This window comes from Ambystoma mexicanum, chromosome 3q (assembly GCF_040938575.1).
Source record: "Ambystoma mexicanum isolate Mex_15411 chromosome 3q, UKY_AmexF1_1, whole genome shotgun sequence".
NCBI classification, from domain to species: Eukaryota; Metazoa; Chordata; class Amphibia; order Caudata; family Ambystomatidae; genus Ambystoma; species Ambystoma mexicanum.
In genome coordinates this window covers 855,257,165-855,274,431 of record NC_090926.1, presented here as the reverse complement: position 1 = coordinate 855,274,431, position 17,267 = coordinate 855,257,165, and the positions used below count along the sequence as shown (strand labels likewise).

The 17,267-nt window shown below is 48.1% G+C and overlaps 1 protein-coding gene across 2 annotated transcripts in view; it reads left to right on the top strand.

The window, feature by feature from the left end:
* The window catches only part of COIL (coilin), a 205,017-nt gene that overhangs the window by 151,248 nt on the left and 36,502 nt on the right, over positions 1-17,267 (top strand). For both annotated transcript variants that reach the window (XM_069654949.1, XM_069654948.1), the window contains one exon: positions 478-566. In XM_069654949.1, the coding sequence (XP_069511050.1) occupies positions 478-566 (89 nt within the window). The remainder of the gene's footprint in view (positions 1-477; positions 567-17,267) is intronic.

The following is a 17,267-nucleotide window of genomic DNA, read 5'->3' as shown; positions in this document are numbered from 1 at the left end:
CATTGGTGAAGCTGTGATAGTGATTATGCTTGGAAACTTAAAACTTGATTATCGAGTCAACTTTCTTCTAGCACATCTGCAGTTTGAGATTTCTTAGGCATTAAAGAGTTAGGTTGTTTCCTTTTAATTTTTAGTATTGGATCTGTTTCTAGTGAAGCTATTCTGTTTCTTTAAGTGGGCTTCTTTGATACATGCAGAGATCTGAATCAGAATGTATTAGCAGGTGCAGCAAATAGGAGCCATTTCTCTCCCATTTAATGTTTATTTAATATTTTTCATAGCCCCACATGCCAAAGTGTTCTGGAGAGAAATCCTAGGAAATCTTGTCACTCGCTGAGTTTTGGGATGAATCTGAATTATGATAGAGTCCTTTTGCAAATCTGGTTTCAGAAATCTAGATTTCATTTTGCTTATATTGCATTCACCTTATCTTGTATATTTCAAGTAGCTAATACGGTATTCTTTTCTTCGTTTTAGTTATGAAGGTGCCAGGAAAATTTGATCTAGTCTATGAGAACGCAGGTGGAGCACATACAATCGAGTATGCTGTATCTCAAGATACAACGGTAATGTTAAAATACATTTATTGTTCATGCACAACTTGTTAGATAAACTCTTGGTTGCTGGAATATGTGTAATAGTGGTCCCATTTTCATTGTTGGTATCTGGAGGTGCACAGGGTGTCCTAGATATAGGTGTGGGGGGCTCATATGCTGATATAAAAGGACAGGCAAGCGCATACAGCAGGAGAGTAAACAGGGAGGAAAAGCCAATTTAAATAAGAACAATGAAACGGGAAGAAAAGGAAAACTGCAAAGGTGAACAAGAAGGGATTGACACCATGGATTGGAGACACAATAAGCAATCCCACTAGGGATGTACATAGGTCGGACTCGAGACTAGAAATCGAGAAGCTTAATGCCTCTGCAAGTTACACTTACAGGGCCCCCCAATCTGCAAGCCCAGGGAAGGGGGCAGCAAAAGTGGCTCCTGTATCTGGACCCTTGGGCACAAAATGGAGTGTTCTTACACGCAAAGCCTGTGTGAGTCCAGCCGGAATATATGGTGAATGCCTTTTGTGGGGACAGGAAACAACTCGCTGTTACATGAAATACACTATAGACTACAGGTAGGAAGAGACAAAGGACATGGCAGCAATTTCGGGGTATATGAGCCAATTTTAGGGTATATGAGCCAATAGCTGTACAAAGACGTACAGAGGCATGGGTCCAGGCGTCATAACACTTTAGATGTTAGAGAGGGATTTGGCATACAAATGAAACATCTCCCTACCTGTGAGACCCCCCCAGCACCTTTTGCTGGACTCCTGGATCTTTGTGTCTGTTCTCCTGAATGAGGGGAACCTTTTTCCCTCATACATTCTTTTGCTCCAACTATGGGAACCCCTGTTCATTATGTTTTTACTTATTTTATGGAGTCTTGTTTTCTTCCATATTGTCTAAAGCATCTGTGATTCACATTTACAGCACACAGTACCTTTCGTGCAGTGTTGGGCTTTCCTTTTTAAAAATAATGTATTTATTGGTCATTTGGAAGGCTCTTTATACAACAGAATTGTGTTTCAAAGCACCAAAAGGGTAAAGGGGAAGGGAACAGGGGGAACAAAAATAACAAAGAGCAACAATAATATATATATTTCTGAGGCTTGTGGAATCTGCTTAGATCACATGCTGTGCATAGGCCGACATCTAGTGGAAGCTGCGGAGTATTACAGTTTGTTTTTCGAAACTCGAAAATGGGCGTCGACACAGGGCGTGCCAGTAATACTATCCCTAGTGTGACGTCCACTGTACCCATGATCCCTCATGCGTGTAGGACCCTCAGATTGTTTTTTTCCGCCATACTGGTCGGAAGTATTTCGCGGAGTTCCCTGGCCTTAGCCATACTTTTGCTAAATATTTACCCATTTCTCCACCCCAACGTCGAGTCACCGAACTTCCACACTCGACGCCGGCCCGGAGAAGAATTAGACCGTCGACAGCTGCATGACGGATTTGGGCCTTGGAAGGCCTCTGGCCTCGGCCCGGGCCTTGGAAGGCCTCTGCCCTGCAAGTAGGGAGAGTGGGGGGTGGACATACTCTACACTCTTTTGGTATATAGGTACATTCTTATATATTCCTACACTTACTAGCCCGCTGCCACAAGGTGCGTATGGAGGGTACCCCTTTCCAATTCTGCCCCAAGTGCAACCGCAAGTACCTTTGGGTCGACAGGCACGCCACGTGCAATCTCTGCTTGCCGAGGGACCACCCCGAGGCGAACTGCAGAGCGTGTAGTAGGTTTAAACCGAAAACACTTAAGGACCGTGCGATCAAGCGTTGGGTCCACCACGCCAAGCGTCAGGAGGCCATGGCAGCGGAGAGCGCCTTCAGCGATGGCAGTGACGCCGTACTTTCAGACGGCGAGGGCAACGTGGCGTCAAGAGACAGCCGAGCGCAAGTCCCCGACCTCGGAAGGGCGTCCGGCAGGGCGGCTATGGGGAAGACCCCCGGCGACACAAGCGCTACACACAGCACTTCCACAAAGCACACGAAGTCCAACCGAGATTCGACGCGCACCTCGAGTTCTCGGAAAGAGGCATATAGAGAACGGTCCGAATCGGTGTCCTCTGGGCGTTCTCGATCTAGATCGCCGCATGACTCCAGGCAATCTTCCACTGTTGCCAAGAGTGCCTCGCTCCCCAGTGTAACGGAAGTTCGATCGTCTGAAGACTAAGCCGACTTCCATCCCCAGACCGCACTCCAGGAGTCGGCGCCCGCAGACCACGTAACGGCGGCTCCCCGAGTCCCTACCTCCACGTTCTAAAGATAGGGACACCACCCCCGAACCTCGACGCCAGGCGTCGGAAGGCTCCGGAGGGGCGAAGAAACAGGGAAAACACTCTTCCGCCCACGGGGAGGGGAGAAAACAGAGGAAGCAGTCTCAGCCTCCTCACACACCTCAAAAACTTCCCACTCCTCATAAACAGACAGACCAGTCCCAGTCCTCTGTTATCCCAAGGACACCTGCTAAAACCAGTAAGTCTAGTCTGGATAAGGCGGAGAAAGCCCCAGAAAGGATCATTCCCAGTTCTAGAGAATGGTCTAGTGATGACATAGACAGGGTTATGTCAAGGATGTCTTCATTGGCAGATTTTTACACAAAGAACCCTGAACACTTTCTCTCCTATACTCCCGACGGGTCAGCACCCTCAGGCTCTAAGGATCCAATACCTCCAAGTAAGAAGTCCCGGTTTGAAGCCCCAACACGGTCTTCGGACCCCTTTTATATACAGCCTTACTCCCAATATCAAGGGGATACAGCCTTTTGTGAGGATCCAGATTTGGGCATGTTGGAAGAGCAAACTGGTACGGGCTACTATGGGGATGATGATAAAGAGGAAGACCTACAGAGTAGATTCCCCGGTAGAGAAAGAACCCCCGATTAACGACTCCCCTGTCGACAATCAACCTCTCCTGAATGAAGTTCTGTCCCGCGGCAGAACATTTCCACATTGACACCCAGGGTGCTCGAGAGGAGAGGGACTTCGCAGAAGAGTTAGTGGGAGAAAGGAGGCCTGTTGCTCAGGCCATCCCTATCCTTAAGTCTATTCAGAGAAGGAGAGACCCCTCACTTTTAAATCCTAGCCTCACCAGGGCAGTGAACCCCAGGATTGAGAAACTTTTCAAGGCAGCCCAATCAGACCCACTGTATATAAGGGGGCATCTGAAACCGGACTCTCTGGTTGTTACTTACACGCGTAAGAGAGCTGGAACACCCTTGTCCTCTTCCGAAGCTCCTCCCGACAAGGAGAGCAAGAAACTGTATGGTTTTGTCAGGAAAGTAGCCTCCACTTCCGCCTACCAGGCAAGGCTTGCCAACTCCACCACCCTGTTGGCCAGCTACAACTGCCATCAGTGGGAAGAAGTCGCGGCACTCATAGACTCCGCCCCAGAACCCTTAAAAAGCCAGTTGGCATGAGTTGCGGCGGAGGGAAGAGCCGTTTCCGGTTGCATTTTAAAAGCAACCTTTGATGCCGCGGATAATGCCGGCAGATTGATAGCAGAAGGTACTGTTATCAAGAGACACGCTTGGTTAAGGCAGTATGGATTCAAAGCTGAAACCCAAGCATCTTTGTTAGATAAACCGGTGGAGCCGGAACTGTTTGGTAAGGCCGTCGAGGGCGCGCTAAAAAATACCAAGGACGAATATGAGAAACTCAAATCCCTAGGCCAACTAACCCCCGAATCAGAGAGGGAATGGTAATTTTCGTCGCCCATGCGGCCAAAATTCCTAGAGAGGATCTAACTATTCCCAGGGGCAGGGTACACCGTGGAACAATAATAACCAACAGTCTACCCAGGGTTACGGCAGGGGAATAAAAGAGGACGTGGTAAGGGTAGAGGCAGTCCCAGTAAAGGAGGCGGCATGCCTCCACCAAAACAGTGACGCTCCGTTCAGGGTCCCTTCTCATGCAACCCCAGTAGGGGGACGCATTTCCAACTTCACCCAAGTTTGGGAAGGGATCACATCAGACAGATGGGTGCTGTCCACAGAATCCGCTGGGTACTGCATAGAACTAGTAGAGCGTCCCCGGAACCATCCTCCACGACAAAGAATACATTCTTTGGAGCACCAGAAGATCCTTCTCGAGGAGATCGTCAATCTGCTAGCAAAGGACGCAATAGAACTCGTCCCGGGACACCAGGTAAACAAGGGTATTTATTCAACTTACTTCCCTGTGCTAAAAAAAGATTTGACAATGCGCCCAGTATTGGACTTACGGCCTGCAAACAAGTATGTCCAGCCCCAAACATTTCGCATGACTACTCTCCAAGAGATAATCCCCCTCCTAAAAAAAAAAAAGGGGGGATTACATAGCAACATTGGACATGAAAGATGCCTATTTTCATATTTCCATGTTCCCAGCGCACAGAAAGTACTTGCGCTTCAAGGTGGACAGTCGGCACTACCAGTTCAAGGTACTGCCCTTTGGGATAGCTTCGGCTCCAAGGGTTTTCACCAAGGTACTGGCGGTGGCGGTAGCACACCTACGCAGGGAGGCAATCCCAGGGTACCCTTACCTGGACGACTGGCTCATCACGGGGGAGACCCCAGTAATTTGCAGAACAAACATTCAAAGGACAATCGACCTCCTCTTCGAATTGGGCTTCTCAATAAACAAGAAAGTCAAGTCTGGTGCCAAGCACTTCCAAACAGTTCCTAGGAGCTATCCTAGACACTCAAGAGGGGTTGACCTTTCCTTCCGAGGAAAGAATTCGGAATATACTGCTGCAAATTCCACAATATCAGTCCGGTCGCCAGTTAACGGTACGCAAAGCAATGCGGTTGCTGGGCATGATGGCGTCATGTATTTACCTTGTCCCCCACGCGTGCCTGTGCATGCGTCCCATGCAGGAATGGTTGGCAAAACAGTGGTCTCAGGCAAGTGGTCAGTGGGACGATCTAGTGGTCGTTTCGCCAACACTTGTACAAAGCCTAAACTGGTGGACAAGAGACAATCTGTCCAAGGGGAAACCCTTTTACGATCCGGAGATACAGACGGTAGTCACAACTGATGCATGCCTGACAGGGTGGGGAGCTCACCATCTCCACCACACAGCTCAGGGTCTCTGGTCTCACTCAGTGGCCAAGAATTGCATCAACCTGCTAGAGCTTCTGGCAGTATTCGGAGCGCTTCAAGCGTTCGAGCCCTACCTGCTAAATCTGCCAGTGCAAATCCGGACGGACAACACTACAGCCATGTTTTACCTGAACAAGCAAGGAGGGACTTGTTCGCCAAATCTGTCCAAGCTTGCCCAGAAAATTTGGATATGGGCACTCAGACGGAACATCTTCTTGTCATTGCAACATGTTCCAGGGGATCTCAATTCTCTAGCGGATGCTCTAAGCAGAGATCCCCTCCCAGAAGAACACGAATGGTGTCTACACAGAGGAGTCGTAGAAGATATCTTCTCTCAGTGGGGCTTCCCCACTGTAGACCTATTTGCCACAAGCGAAAACAGACAATGCCCAGGATTTGCATCCAGGTTCCCCCAACCAGACTCCCAGGGGAACGCCCTGTGGATGAACTGGTCAGGAATGTTTGCGTACGCTTTTCCACCAACTCCTCATCGGGAAGGTGGTCAACAAGATTAACAGAGTCGATGACGCTTGTCCTGGTTGCTCCCATGTGGGCGAGACAACCGCGATTCCCACACTTACGCAGATTAGCCGTGTGCGAACCGATCAAACTTCCGGCCTGGTACAACCTACTGTCCCAGCACCAAGGTCAAACAGTGCATCCTCAACCCAACTCAATTAACCTGGCAGCATGGCTCCTGAGGTCATAGAGTTCGGACATCTCAATTTACCACAGAGGTGTATGGACATCCTAAAAGAATCTAGGAAGCCAAACACGAGGCACTGCTACTTTGACAAATGGAAGAGATTCGTTATCTGGTGCCAGAATAAACAAATCAACCCAGTTGATTGCACCCCTTCCACTATTGTTACATACATGCTCCACCTGCTGGATGCAGGACTGGTTTTTAACTCACTGAAGGTACACCTGGCAGCTCTGTCAGCTTAGACCACTTCCCACAACAAGGTGTTGTGGTGGAAAGTACCAGTAGTTAAAGCCTTTATGGAAGGAGTAAAGAGACTTCACCCTCCTATTTCAAACCCACCACCAGGATGGGACCTTAACGTGGTGCTATCTAAGCTTATGGGCCCCCCATTCGAGCCCATGCACAAAAGCAGTCTCAAACACCTGACTTACAAAACGGCCTTCTTACTAGCAATTACATCTATAAGAAGAGTCAGTGAAATTCAGGCTCTGTCAGTGCAAGATCCCTTCTTTACTGTCCATAAAGATAAACTGGTTTTACGCACACACCCTAGGTTCTCACCTAAGTTTATTTCACAATTCCAGGTGAACCAGTCCATCGAGCTTCCGGCTTTCTTCCAAGACCCACAAAGCTCGGCTGAGGTGAAACTACACACACTAGATGTGTGTAGGGCGGTCCTCTACTATGTAAACAAGACCAGACGCTTAGGAAAACAGATCAGCTGCTTGTCTCCGTAGCTACAGGCAGAGAGGGGGATCGCGTCTCTAAAGGTGCCATCTCTAAGTGGATTATTAACTGTATCCAGCTGTGTTACTCACTTTCTGAAAAAACTCTGCCTTTCACGCCTAGGGCCCACTCTACAAGAGGCATTGGGGCCACTCTGGTTTTCATTGCAAATGTACCCCTTGACACCATTTGCAAAGCAGCTACTTGGAGCTCTATTCACACTTTTACTCAGCACTACTGCATTGACACTCATTCCAAGACAGACACACAAGTGGGACAAGCGGTTCTAAGACATTTATTTGCTCATGACCCTTCTCACATCCCACTTCCTTCAGGTACTGCTTGCTAATCTATGCACAGCATGTGATCTAAGCAGATTCCACAAAACTCAGAAGGGATACATTACTCACCGTAATCATATTTCTGATGCTTGTATCTGCTTAGATTCACATACGACCCACCCTTCCTCCCCTCTGAGAGAAGGCGCATGGATGCTTGTAGTCTTACCTTTCTATCTATCTGCTTGGATTATCTGTACTCACGCTTCTCCTCATGCTACCTCATGTCAGAAAAAATACAATCTGTGGGTCCTATAAGCGTGAGGGATCATGGGTACAGTGGACGTCACACTAGAGATAGTATTACTGGCACGCCCTGTGTCGATGCCCATTTTCGAGTTTCGAAAAACAAACTGTAATACTCTGCAGCTTCCACTAGATATCGGCCTATGCACAGCATGTGAATCTAAGCAGATACAAGCATCAGAAATACAATTACGGTGAGTAATGCATCCCATATGACTGGTGGACCCTAATGTGGGGGGGGGGCAGAAGAGTGCCGTTGATAGCGATGGCTACATTCTATTGGGATGCTCTAGAAGCCCTGATAGGCGGTAAAAGATGATGGAATGACTACTAAATCAATGGGCCACATTACGACTTCGCCTGTAGCCGTGCCGGTAAAACCGACATGGCCGCCGCCGGAGTAGTTTTTAGTTCCGGCACCCGGGAATGGGCAATATCTAGGGTATTACAACCCCGGCGGACCCGGTAATTGCCCATTGCCGGGAGCTAGAAAAAATGCTCCCCATTTCCATTGAAGCCCTGTAGGGCTCAATGGAAATGGGGAGGTCAAATGCACCGGCACCATTTGTCAATGGTGCCGGTGCATCTGACAGGGCCTGCTCGCGGGTGCCGGTCCGCCCGCCAGTTCAGACCTGGCTGGCGGGAAGGCACCCGCGAGCAAAACTTGTAGTTTTCGGGTCTAGTAACAGCGGTACCGGCAAGCTTACCGGTACCGTTGTTACCAGACCGGCAAACTTACAATGAGGCCCACTGTCTTTTACTAGCCGAAAGACTCTCATGTAGACGAGGAGTCTATTATGCTCTGTCCTTCTGAGGTGTTTCCTCGTTCTGCCTTTTAATTTTGTACAAGAGGAAATTAAATGGAATGATTTGGCTGATATGTCAGACCTTTGCAAAAAGTTTTTTTCTCCTTTTAAAGACATAAAATGCAAATAAAAAAAAATAAGAAAGTACGTACATGGGAGGTGCTTACCAAATGGGGGTGGGGTGAGAAAGCACAAAAACAGTGTAATATTTGTAAAGTTCCCAGGAGGCAGACAATAAGACACTTGCTGATGGACTGTACGGGAATCTGGGATATAGAGTAACTCTTCTACAAAGATTCGTGGATAGAGAAGAGGGCATCTTGTCAAAAATGTTCTGGGACAGACTATCTTGACAAGAGACCACGCTTACGCTTAATGTGGTTCAGGTCCTAGGTGTAATTTTCTGGATTGGACTAGTCTGGAAAAGTTGGACTCGTAGAAATTGCATGGATTAGATTGCAATGAGTGACTTGTATTCAGTCCGTCATCCTATATCTTATGCCTTTACTCATCCAGCTCCAACCTTCTTCTTTCTTGCTCTCTACCTCTTAAAGGCGACGATGAGATAACGAGTCATGCTTAGTTATGGTCTGTACAGTTTTGTTTTAATGTTAGACTCACATAGTTTTTGTATGTGATAATTGAAGTGAATTGTTTCTTTTTTCTTTTTTTTAATATTCTGTTTTGTAAGAGTTAAGATGTGTAAAAAAAATTGGTTAAGACACAAAAAGAAAATAATATATATCTATATAGTCGTGGTCCTACTAGGTCTTGTGGCATTCGACTGTGCAAGTGAATTGATGAAAAGTGCAGGGGAGGGGGAAGGAAAGGGGGAACAGAGTGGACCAGTGCTGGTGGAGGGCCCGAGAGGGAAGTGCTAACGGGAGCCAGGAGGAGCACGTCAGGGTAAGTGCTAGAACAGGCAGTTCTCAAGGGTGGTATGTGGAACCACCAAGATGGGGCCCACAGGGCAGTGTAGTGGGGGGGGAGGTTGCTGGTAATGACTGGTAGGAAGGGCCTGAGAGCCTGTAGGGGTACATGAGGATCAGGTCTCCGGTCTCAGTGGCAGTGGGGTGATTAGCACAAAGGGGAGAGAGGGGGAAAAAGGTAGAGAAGAGCAGTTTTGAGCAGTTTCCATATCTCAAGCACATTCGGCTCAAGTCTGAGAGGGGCAGGGAGGCTGGTCCAAAGGGAGGGTCCAGCCATGGAGAGTGATCTACCCCCCTCCCCCAATCTCTGCTTAGATAAGCGTTTGACAGAGGTGGAATTAGAGGAATTTAGGGCTCTAGCATGGAGTATTTAGAGGGAAAGTTGGAGATGAGCGTGGCACTAGGCCCCACAAGGCCTTGTGGATGATGCAGAGGTTCTTGAATTTGATCCTAGCTGCCACCTGTTAGGCAGAATTGCATGCAGTACCATCTGGGACCACCACATACAATTAGGACTACAGGTGTAAGCAAAACCAGCCTTTGGTATAAGTCTGTACTACAAAGTTTCTGGTAGCGAGCTGAGCAGCCAGGCTTATCACAAGAGGGAATGTGAGCAGTAAAAGTATGTTACACAGAGGTCTTACAATCACAGTGGTTCAAGTAGACACTTGCACTCAAGGTTTCTTGGTAAAATACTTATTAATTACAGTCCTTTAGAAAATATTCACTCGAAGGAGACAACTTAATATTATACACAAACTCATTTCAATACCAAAACAATACATTTCTGAGTAAATTAGGCTCCCCTGTAATGGGAGCAAAACGGCATTTTAGTTACTTTAAATGGGAGCAAAAAGGCACAAGTTAATAGAATAGATCACAAATACTTTCTTAGGCAGTGCAAATAGTTTCAGTTCACTAGAGGACTCGATTCAGTTCAATAGGCCTAGGCCAAAGTCCATGGGCTATTGTCTTGGATAGGAAAGAGCATTTCTTGTAGTAAACGGTAAAGTCTTTGCCAAAGTTCTCAGAAGTAGTTTGTACGGAAAAGAATCATATGTTGGGTCACAAGCTGATTAGGCCTGCAAGTTGGGAAAGTTTGACACACTTTCACCACGAGATGTAAGTTCTCTCAATCGGGTTCGCACAGTACCTTAATATGAAGAAAAGATGCAGCTGAAGACGTTGGTTCCTGGCGGTTCCTGTCTGTTCCTGCAGATCTCACAGTTCCTGAGCTCAATCGTGGGGACAAGAGGGAGGGCGTTGGGGGACTCCTGCACTGCATGGGGACTGGTCAAACAAGTTGGCAAAATTGATTTTCGGTTCGCGAGGCTGTCGTCAAGCACACAAGCTGGTGTCCTTCCCCCCTGGTTAATCCTAACAAGCTCTGAGAATGTTATCCAGGTGGCTTATGAGTTGATTGGTCCCACCAACTCAAAGGAAGAAGTCATCCTTGAAGGGGCTTATCTGTCGAGATTAACTTGGCAATTCGGACCTGCAGCAGGGCTTCACCGGGCAAACCAATGGTCCAGGAGTTGCAGCAGCCGTCCTCTTCCATCTCGTCTTCGGTTCTTTCAATCCAGTGTTGGACTATACTTTCCAGTCCAAGAGACTCACCTTTTAAACAGTTTTCTCCTTTTCATTCCAGCCTAGCTGTCACTCACCCAGCAGGGTAGCTGTCCTTGCCGGACAGTCAGCCAGCCAATCACGCCAGAGTGCATTTGGGTCTCCTAGGAGACTAAGCACATGGAGTTTCGGGCACTTGCCTCACTTTCTGCCCACCCCAGACACTCAGGCACCAGAGGCGGTCTTCAGTCTTGAAGCCCGCCAAAGGCATACGACCAAAGGGACCAAACCTGGTTTGGCGCGCAGAGACACAGAGGACCTTTCCAAAAAGAAATAGCAAAAAAAGAAGACCGGGACCTGTTTAAACAAAGGGGTTTAAGGCGCCATCTTGAAAACATGTCTCCCGCAATTTTTTGCTACCGGTGTTCGTGGTCGGGAAAAGTCATGGTAGTTCATTGTAAAACCACTGCCACCAGCCATTTCGCTAGGAAAGGGTAGCGTTTGACTGCTACATGAGTTTCTAGACAGTGGGGATACTAGGTAACTGCTCCAGCACTCTATAGGAAGATAGTGTGTGCTGGGTCTAGGAACTTAAAAAGATTAGTAAAGTCAATTAAACCTTACATTCTCTGGGAAACAGTAGTTTATCCCAGAGAAAGTATGTAAACCTTTGCGAAGTCTAAGGCATCCCTTTGTCACTGCACTGAAGGTGCTGTATAACGCACATGAAAAGATAATGCCTATGGAGTTATCTAAAACTCCATAATCAAAGAACCCAAGAGTAAAACGCACATCAAAATGCACAAAAGAGTGGGGAAAAAAAGGCTCACTCTTTCCAGGTAAAAAAATCAAGTCCTCAAAATCCAGCAAAGTTGCTGGGGGTCTCGAAGGTGAAGGGAATTAGCACATTTGTGAGAATTCTCCATAACACCACCTGTAGCCAAGGGAGTGATTTTAGGGCTGGAGATATACTGTCCCTGGGCTTGAGGCCTAGGATAAATCTTGCAGCCTTATTCTGTATTAGCTGGATGGGGTAAAGGGAGGAGAGATGGAGATTGGGAAAGAGGCTGTTGCAGTAGTCCAGCCTGGAAAGGACCAGAGCTCTCGAGACATTGAACTTCTGGGGAAGGTGAGAAAAGGAAGAATGCCTCTGAGGAGGTGGAGCTGGATGTGGGACTTTTTGGTAAGGCCCATGATGTGAGGGGTGAAGGAGAGAGCTGAGACAGATGACCCTGAGGTTTTTGGCCTCGCAGGATGGTGGGGTAGAGGGCCACGGGAGGGTGGCCAAATGGTGGGAGTAAAAGAGGGCACAGGTGCCCCAATGAGGATTTCCATCTTACTGGCATTGAGACAGAGATCGTGCTGAATGGCGGACAGATTGCCGGGGATGAGAGAGGAGGATGTAGAGGGGAAGTTTGATGGAAAGCTATTTATCATAGACATAACACTGGAAATGAGGACAGAAGGAGGGGGATCAGATGAACTAGAGGGGCGAGATAGATATTGAAGAGGTAGGGTGATAGGATAGAGCCCTGGGGGACACCACAGGTATAGAGGGTGGTGTATTTGTATTTTCCTTGTGAGGACTACGGTTCCCAAGGATAGGGGGATACTTTGTATCCTTCTTACCTTTCTTTTGTGAGATCCGCACACACCACGTTATGTACGTTATTTGAAGTGCTGAGGGATTATATTGTATCCACCTTCTCACTGCTCTTCTAACATATCTGTTACAGTGGCAAGCATACATGAATGACTGGTAGCAGTGGCGTGTTCTATCGACTTTTGTGTGATCTTTACTCGCAGGCTGTATTTGGAGCTACAGTAATGCACAGAAGGGGTACTGATCCAAAATGGTGGCTGTATTCTTTCCTGGTTCTCCTTCTGCCATCCTAGTTGGGGGGAGGTCCTGGTTTTACTTTACTGCTGCAGTCCTGACGCCATTTTCGAATCGACAGGGAAGCGCTGAAGAGGACGGCTTCCTCCTTTGGACTTGTGGGTATAATCAGTCCGAAGACGACCTGCAAATTGAGCCATCCCTCAACGTGCTGCAACCTTCCTGTGCTGCAAAACACTTTGCAGTGCCTAGTCTTGCCAAGAACGAATCCCCTCCTCAGTCCCCTCACCAGCGTGCAGGACCGAGCAAGTGAGGCAAATCTATCTGACGAGAACCACTGTTCGCGGTGTCTGTTAAAAGACGCCAAAACCACAGATCTGTGTTGGAGCATGAAGAATCCTTTGCGGAGGGGTCCCCTCACTCGACTGCTGCTGTGACAAATTATTAAGAGTCCCTTGTTTTGTCACCACGACCAAGGAACAAGCAACAGTGTCTGCAGCTGCGGCATCACAAAGGCATCCAGGTTCAACTTCATCATTCCTCGGGTACTGTGGGACTCATGGTAGTACTTAACTTGAGCCATTCTGTCGCTCCTTTCTTGCTGGAGTGCCGATTCCAGATTTTGGGTGTTCACCCATACACGTTTGCCCAGGCCTAACGTGTGTGCACCTACAGGGAGAGCCAGCCCCCTTTTTATCAACAAAAGCTTGCTACCTACTTGTTACTAAAGAATTCTTTGGAACTTTGCCTTTTCTACAGCTGTGCCTAACCTGCTTCTCCCCTCCCCCATGCCCCCAATTTGACTTTGAAGAACTCCTACTTAGATAGGGATGGACTGCTAAAGCCTTGAGGGCTCTGAACAGTTATTAAAAGTCTTCAAAAGTACTGACCTGCTGTTAGTGGTGTTCATTTTATTCCTATAACATATTATTTTTCAATGTGTAAGTGGTTTCTTGGGCCTATGTATTTGCTTCCTTCTTTGTACTTGCCTGCAGCTCACATCTCGCTCCTAAAATAAGCCTGGCTGCTCTGCCATACTAACAATGGTCTGAGTGGTACAGGTCTATATTAAAAGTTGGTACTCTGTATTGCAAGGGGATTGTTTTATAAAGTCCTAACACCAGACACTAAGAGCCCCAAAATGGAAACAAGAATTCAGAACGGGAAAGCAGAAACTAGAATGCAGAAACCTGCAGCATGGAACTGGTACAAGGTAACAGATGCAAACTACTGGTACAAGGTAAATGAATCTAGGTAACAAAAGCAGACTGAACAACTGGACTATAAAAACACAAATTATGCAAGGCTGTGGAGTGCAGGACTAGATCTAAGGGAAAAGTGTACAAACAGATACAAGGGAAACAGTCAGACAAAGTGGAGGTGAAGCTTGAGATAAATCCTAAAGAGCAACAGAAGGCAGAGCAGGGAGAAGAAAAGGAGTCTGAATAGAGACTGGGAGCAGCAGGAAATCAGCATAAGAAACTTGGGTAAATTGCTGCAGGGACACAAAAAAAGGAAAGAAGAAAACACAGCACAATAAACGGAGACTCAGAAGTTGTAGGACATTCACACAAGAAATGGGGATAAATAGCTGCAGGTGCACAGCAAAAGGGGAAGAAGAAAACACACTGGCAGCTGACCGAGGGGAGGACCGGGCTGGCAGGGCTGTGGAAATTGGAACACTGCAACAGAGAGAAGGGATCAGTCGCAGCACAAGGCAGAATGGTCCGCAAAGCAGAGCGATTTTCAAATGGGTTTTGACTGCACGAGGTTCAGAGCGCACTGCATGAAAAGGGAGTTTAAGGTTTTTTTTTTAGTTTTTTTTTTTTTTAAATATATATATTTTTTTATAACCAACACACCAAACATTACAACTAAGTCTGTTGTGATGTAGTAATACACCAAACATTACGCCCCCCCATTACCCTGAGCCCCTATTTCCATGCCCCCCGCCAAAATATCTCATTGTGCTCTCACATCTCCTGCGCGGGGTGCCCATCGGGGCCCGCCTTGGGGGTGCCTGCTAGTGTGGACACAAGTTGCCTCCATTCAATCAAGGGTCCCACTTCTTCCTCCCCATCCCTGTTGATTGCTTCATACCAGACCGTCGTTTCAGCATCTGCCCATTTTAGAAGGTCCGTCCACCACGCCTCTTTTCTGGGGCGCTGGGCGGCCTTGCGGCACATTGCAATTCTACGTTTGGCCAGAATGTAAGCCAGATCCTTCATTTTGCTAACATGCGCCCGTTTACGCGGTCTGGCGAACACCCCCCAGCAAACATGCCCATGCTGATTCCACCTCCAATGTGATCCCTTTCTCCGCCAGGCGCAACTTGATCTCAGTCCAGAATCTGCCCACCTCCGGGCAAGCCCAGAACATGTGTACTAGCCCCGCTTCCGCCTCTCCACATCGTGGACATTTTTGCGCCGCTGGGTTCCCAAACTGGGCAATCGTACCGGGGGTCATATATGCCTATGGGTGACATAGAGCTGTATCTGCTGAAACCTTGCGTTGCGAGACACCTTCTTGCGGTACCTCTGAACTCTGTCCCATTGCCCATCTAGTAGGGGTTCTCCCACCTCCTCCTCCCAATCCCGTCTCAATTGCAACACCTCCTTACCCACCCTGGACATCAGTAATTCGTATATGCGGGACACTTCATGCCCACCGTCCGAGATATCATACATTGTCTCTGGCCATATCTGGTTCCTCTGCTAACTCTTCCACAGACCATCTATCCAACACCAATTTAATAATTCTAGTATGGGTAATGTGTTGGCCTGCATGCACTCCGGTGTCTTCCATCAGCCTACTAAAATCTAGTGCCTCGCCCTCTTGCCATACATCCCAGAGGGTCACAAGTCCCATTGATTCCCAGTATTTACGGACCGCCATTATCAATTGCGGGTCCTCCCTGCATACCGCTACCATTGGCACCTCCGGGGAGAACGGAATCAGGATCCCCACCAGCTGCCACGTTTTGTTCCAGTGTTAGGAGCCTTGCCCTTCCCTGCACCTTAGCTTTGGACAACCCACACCACCTCCTTCAAAAAATAAGGGGCCGAGTCCTTATACAGCAGCCTGGTCTCAGCGAACTCTTCCTCGGACAGCCACCTGGTCACATACTGAAGTTGTCCTGCCAGACAATACAGCTCATCAAAGTTCGGTAAATTTATGCCCCTTTTGTCGCACAGGTTTTGCAATTTCCGTAAAGCCACCCTGTTTCTGGTATTGTGCCAGATGAAGCCCCTACATAAACTGTGGAGTTTTCGAAAAAAAAAAAACGTCTGGGGAGCATACATGTATTATTCACGAAGAAGTGCAACAGTCTCGGCAGGACCACCATCTTAAGCAGCACCGCTCTACCCATCATGGCCAAGAAGAGCCTAGACCAGAACCCCATGCTGTTCTTAATACCCGCTGCTCCATTTTGTTTGTGTTCGTCCTCCACTGAATGGTATATATCAATGCCTAGATACCTAAATGTCCTGGTCTGCCAGGGTATCGGCAAGACCGGCAAGTCCTCCACTGGGACCCTTCTATATCTTCCCAAAGGGATCAAGCTCGATTTCCTGGGGTTCACCGCTATGCCCGAGAGGGTGGCATAGTGTTCCATCATCTCCAGGACAAATTGCAGGTTTTCCTCTGGGAAGCGCAGGTATAACAGGATGTCATCTGCATACAGCGAGGTGAGGTGCGTCCCTCCCTTTGTGGGGATGCCGATTTCCCCATACCGTTGTCTGAGGCAGATTGCCAGCGGTTCCAGCACAAGGATATACAACATGGGTGACCATGAACAACCCTGTCTCGTGCCCCTGCTGAGCTGCCATTTGTCTGAGATCATGGCACCCGTTTTGATCCTGGCGGTTGGGGAGCTATACATTATTTTGGCCCACCTCAAATACCCCAGCCCCATACCATACTCCCTCAGTGCCGCCAGCAGCCACGGCCACCTCACCAAATCAAAGGCCTTAATTGCATCCAACGAAGCTATCGCCATTTCGCCCGGGTCTTTCTCAGTTTGTTCGATTATGTGGTGGAGTCTCCTATGATTGTCCGTTCTATTCCTTCCTGGTACGTACCTTTGTTACGCTCCCCTGGTATCCACAGGGATGCCACCCAGCCGGGTTACTCGCTGGTATGCTTCTCAGCTTTGCCCTGATGTGGTCTGCGGGGAAGGTTCTGCCTGAAAATACAGGAGGACTGTGTTCAGACTGACCAACTGGGGTAAGTATCCTCCTGCCACCCCCTTATGATTTCAGTCCCTCTGGCGCACTCTCCTCACCTTGTGGTAGAATTAGGCATGTTCTCCGTGCTGCCTTCTTTGCAGGGGCGCGTTACTTTCATGGGCGAGTGCGGTCCAGTTACTTCACTGATGCGGCCCGTTTGATATTGTTCAGGTAGGTCTTATTGCTGTTCTTTAGTTTTGTTGCTATCCTGCATGCCTTTCTTTGTTTAAAATGTCTCTT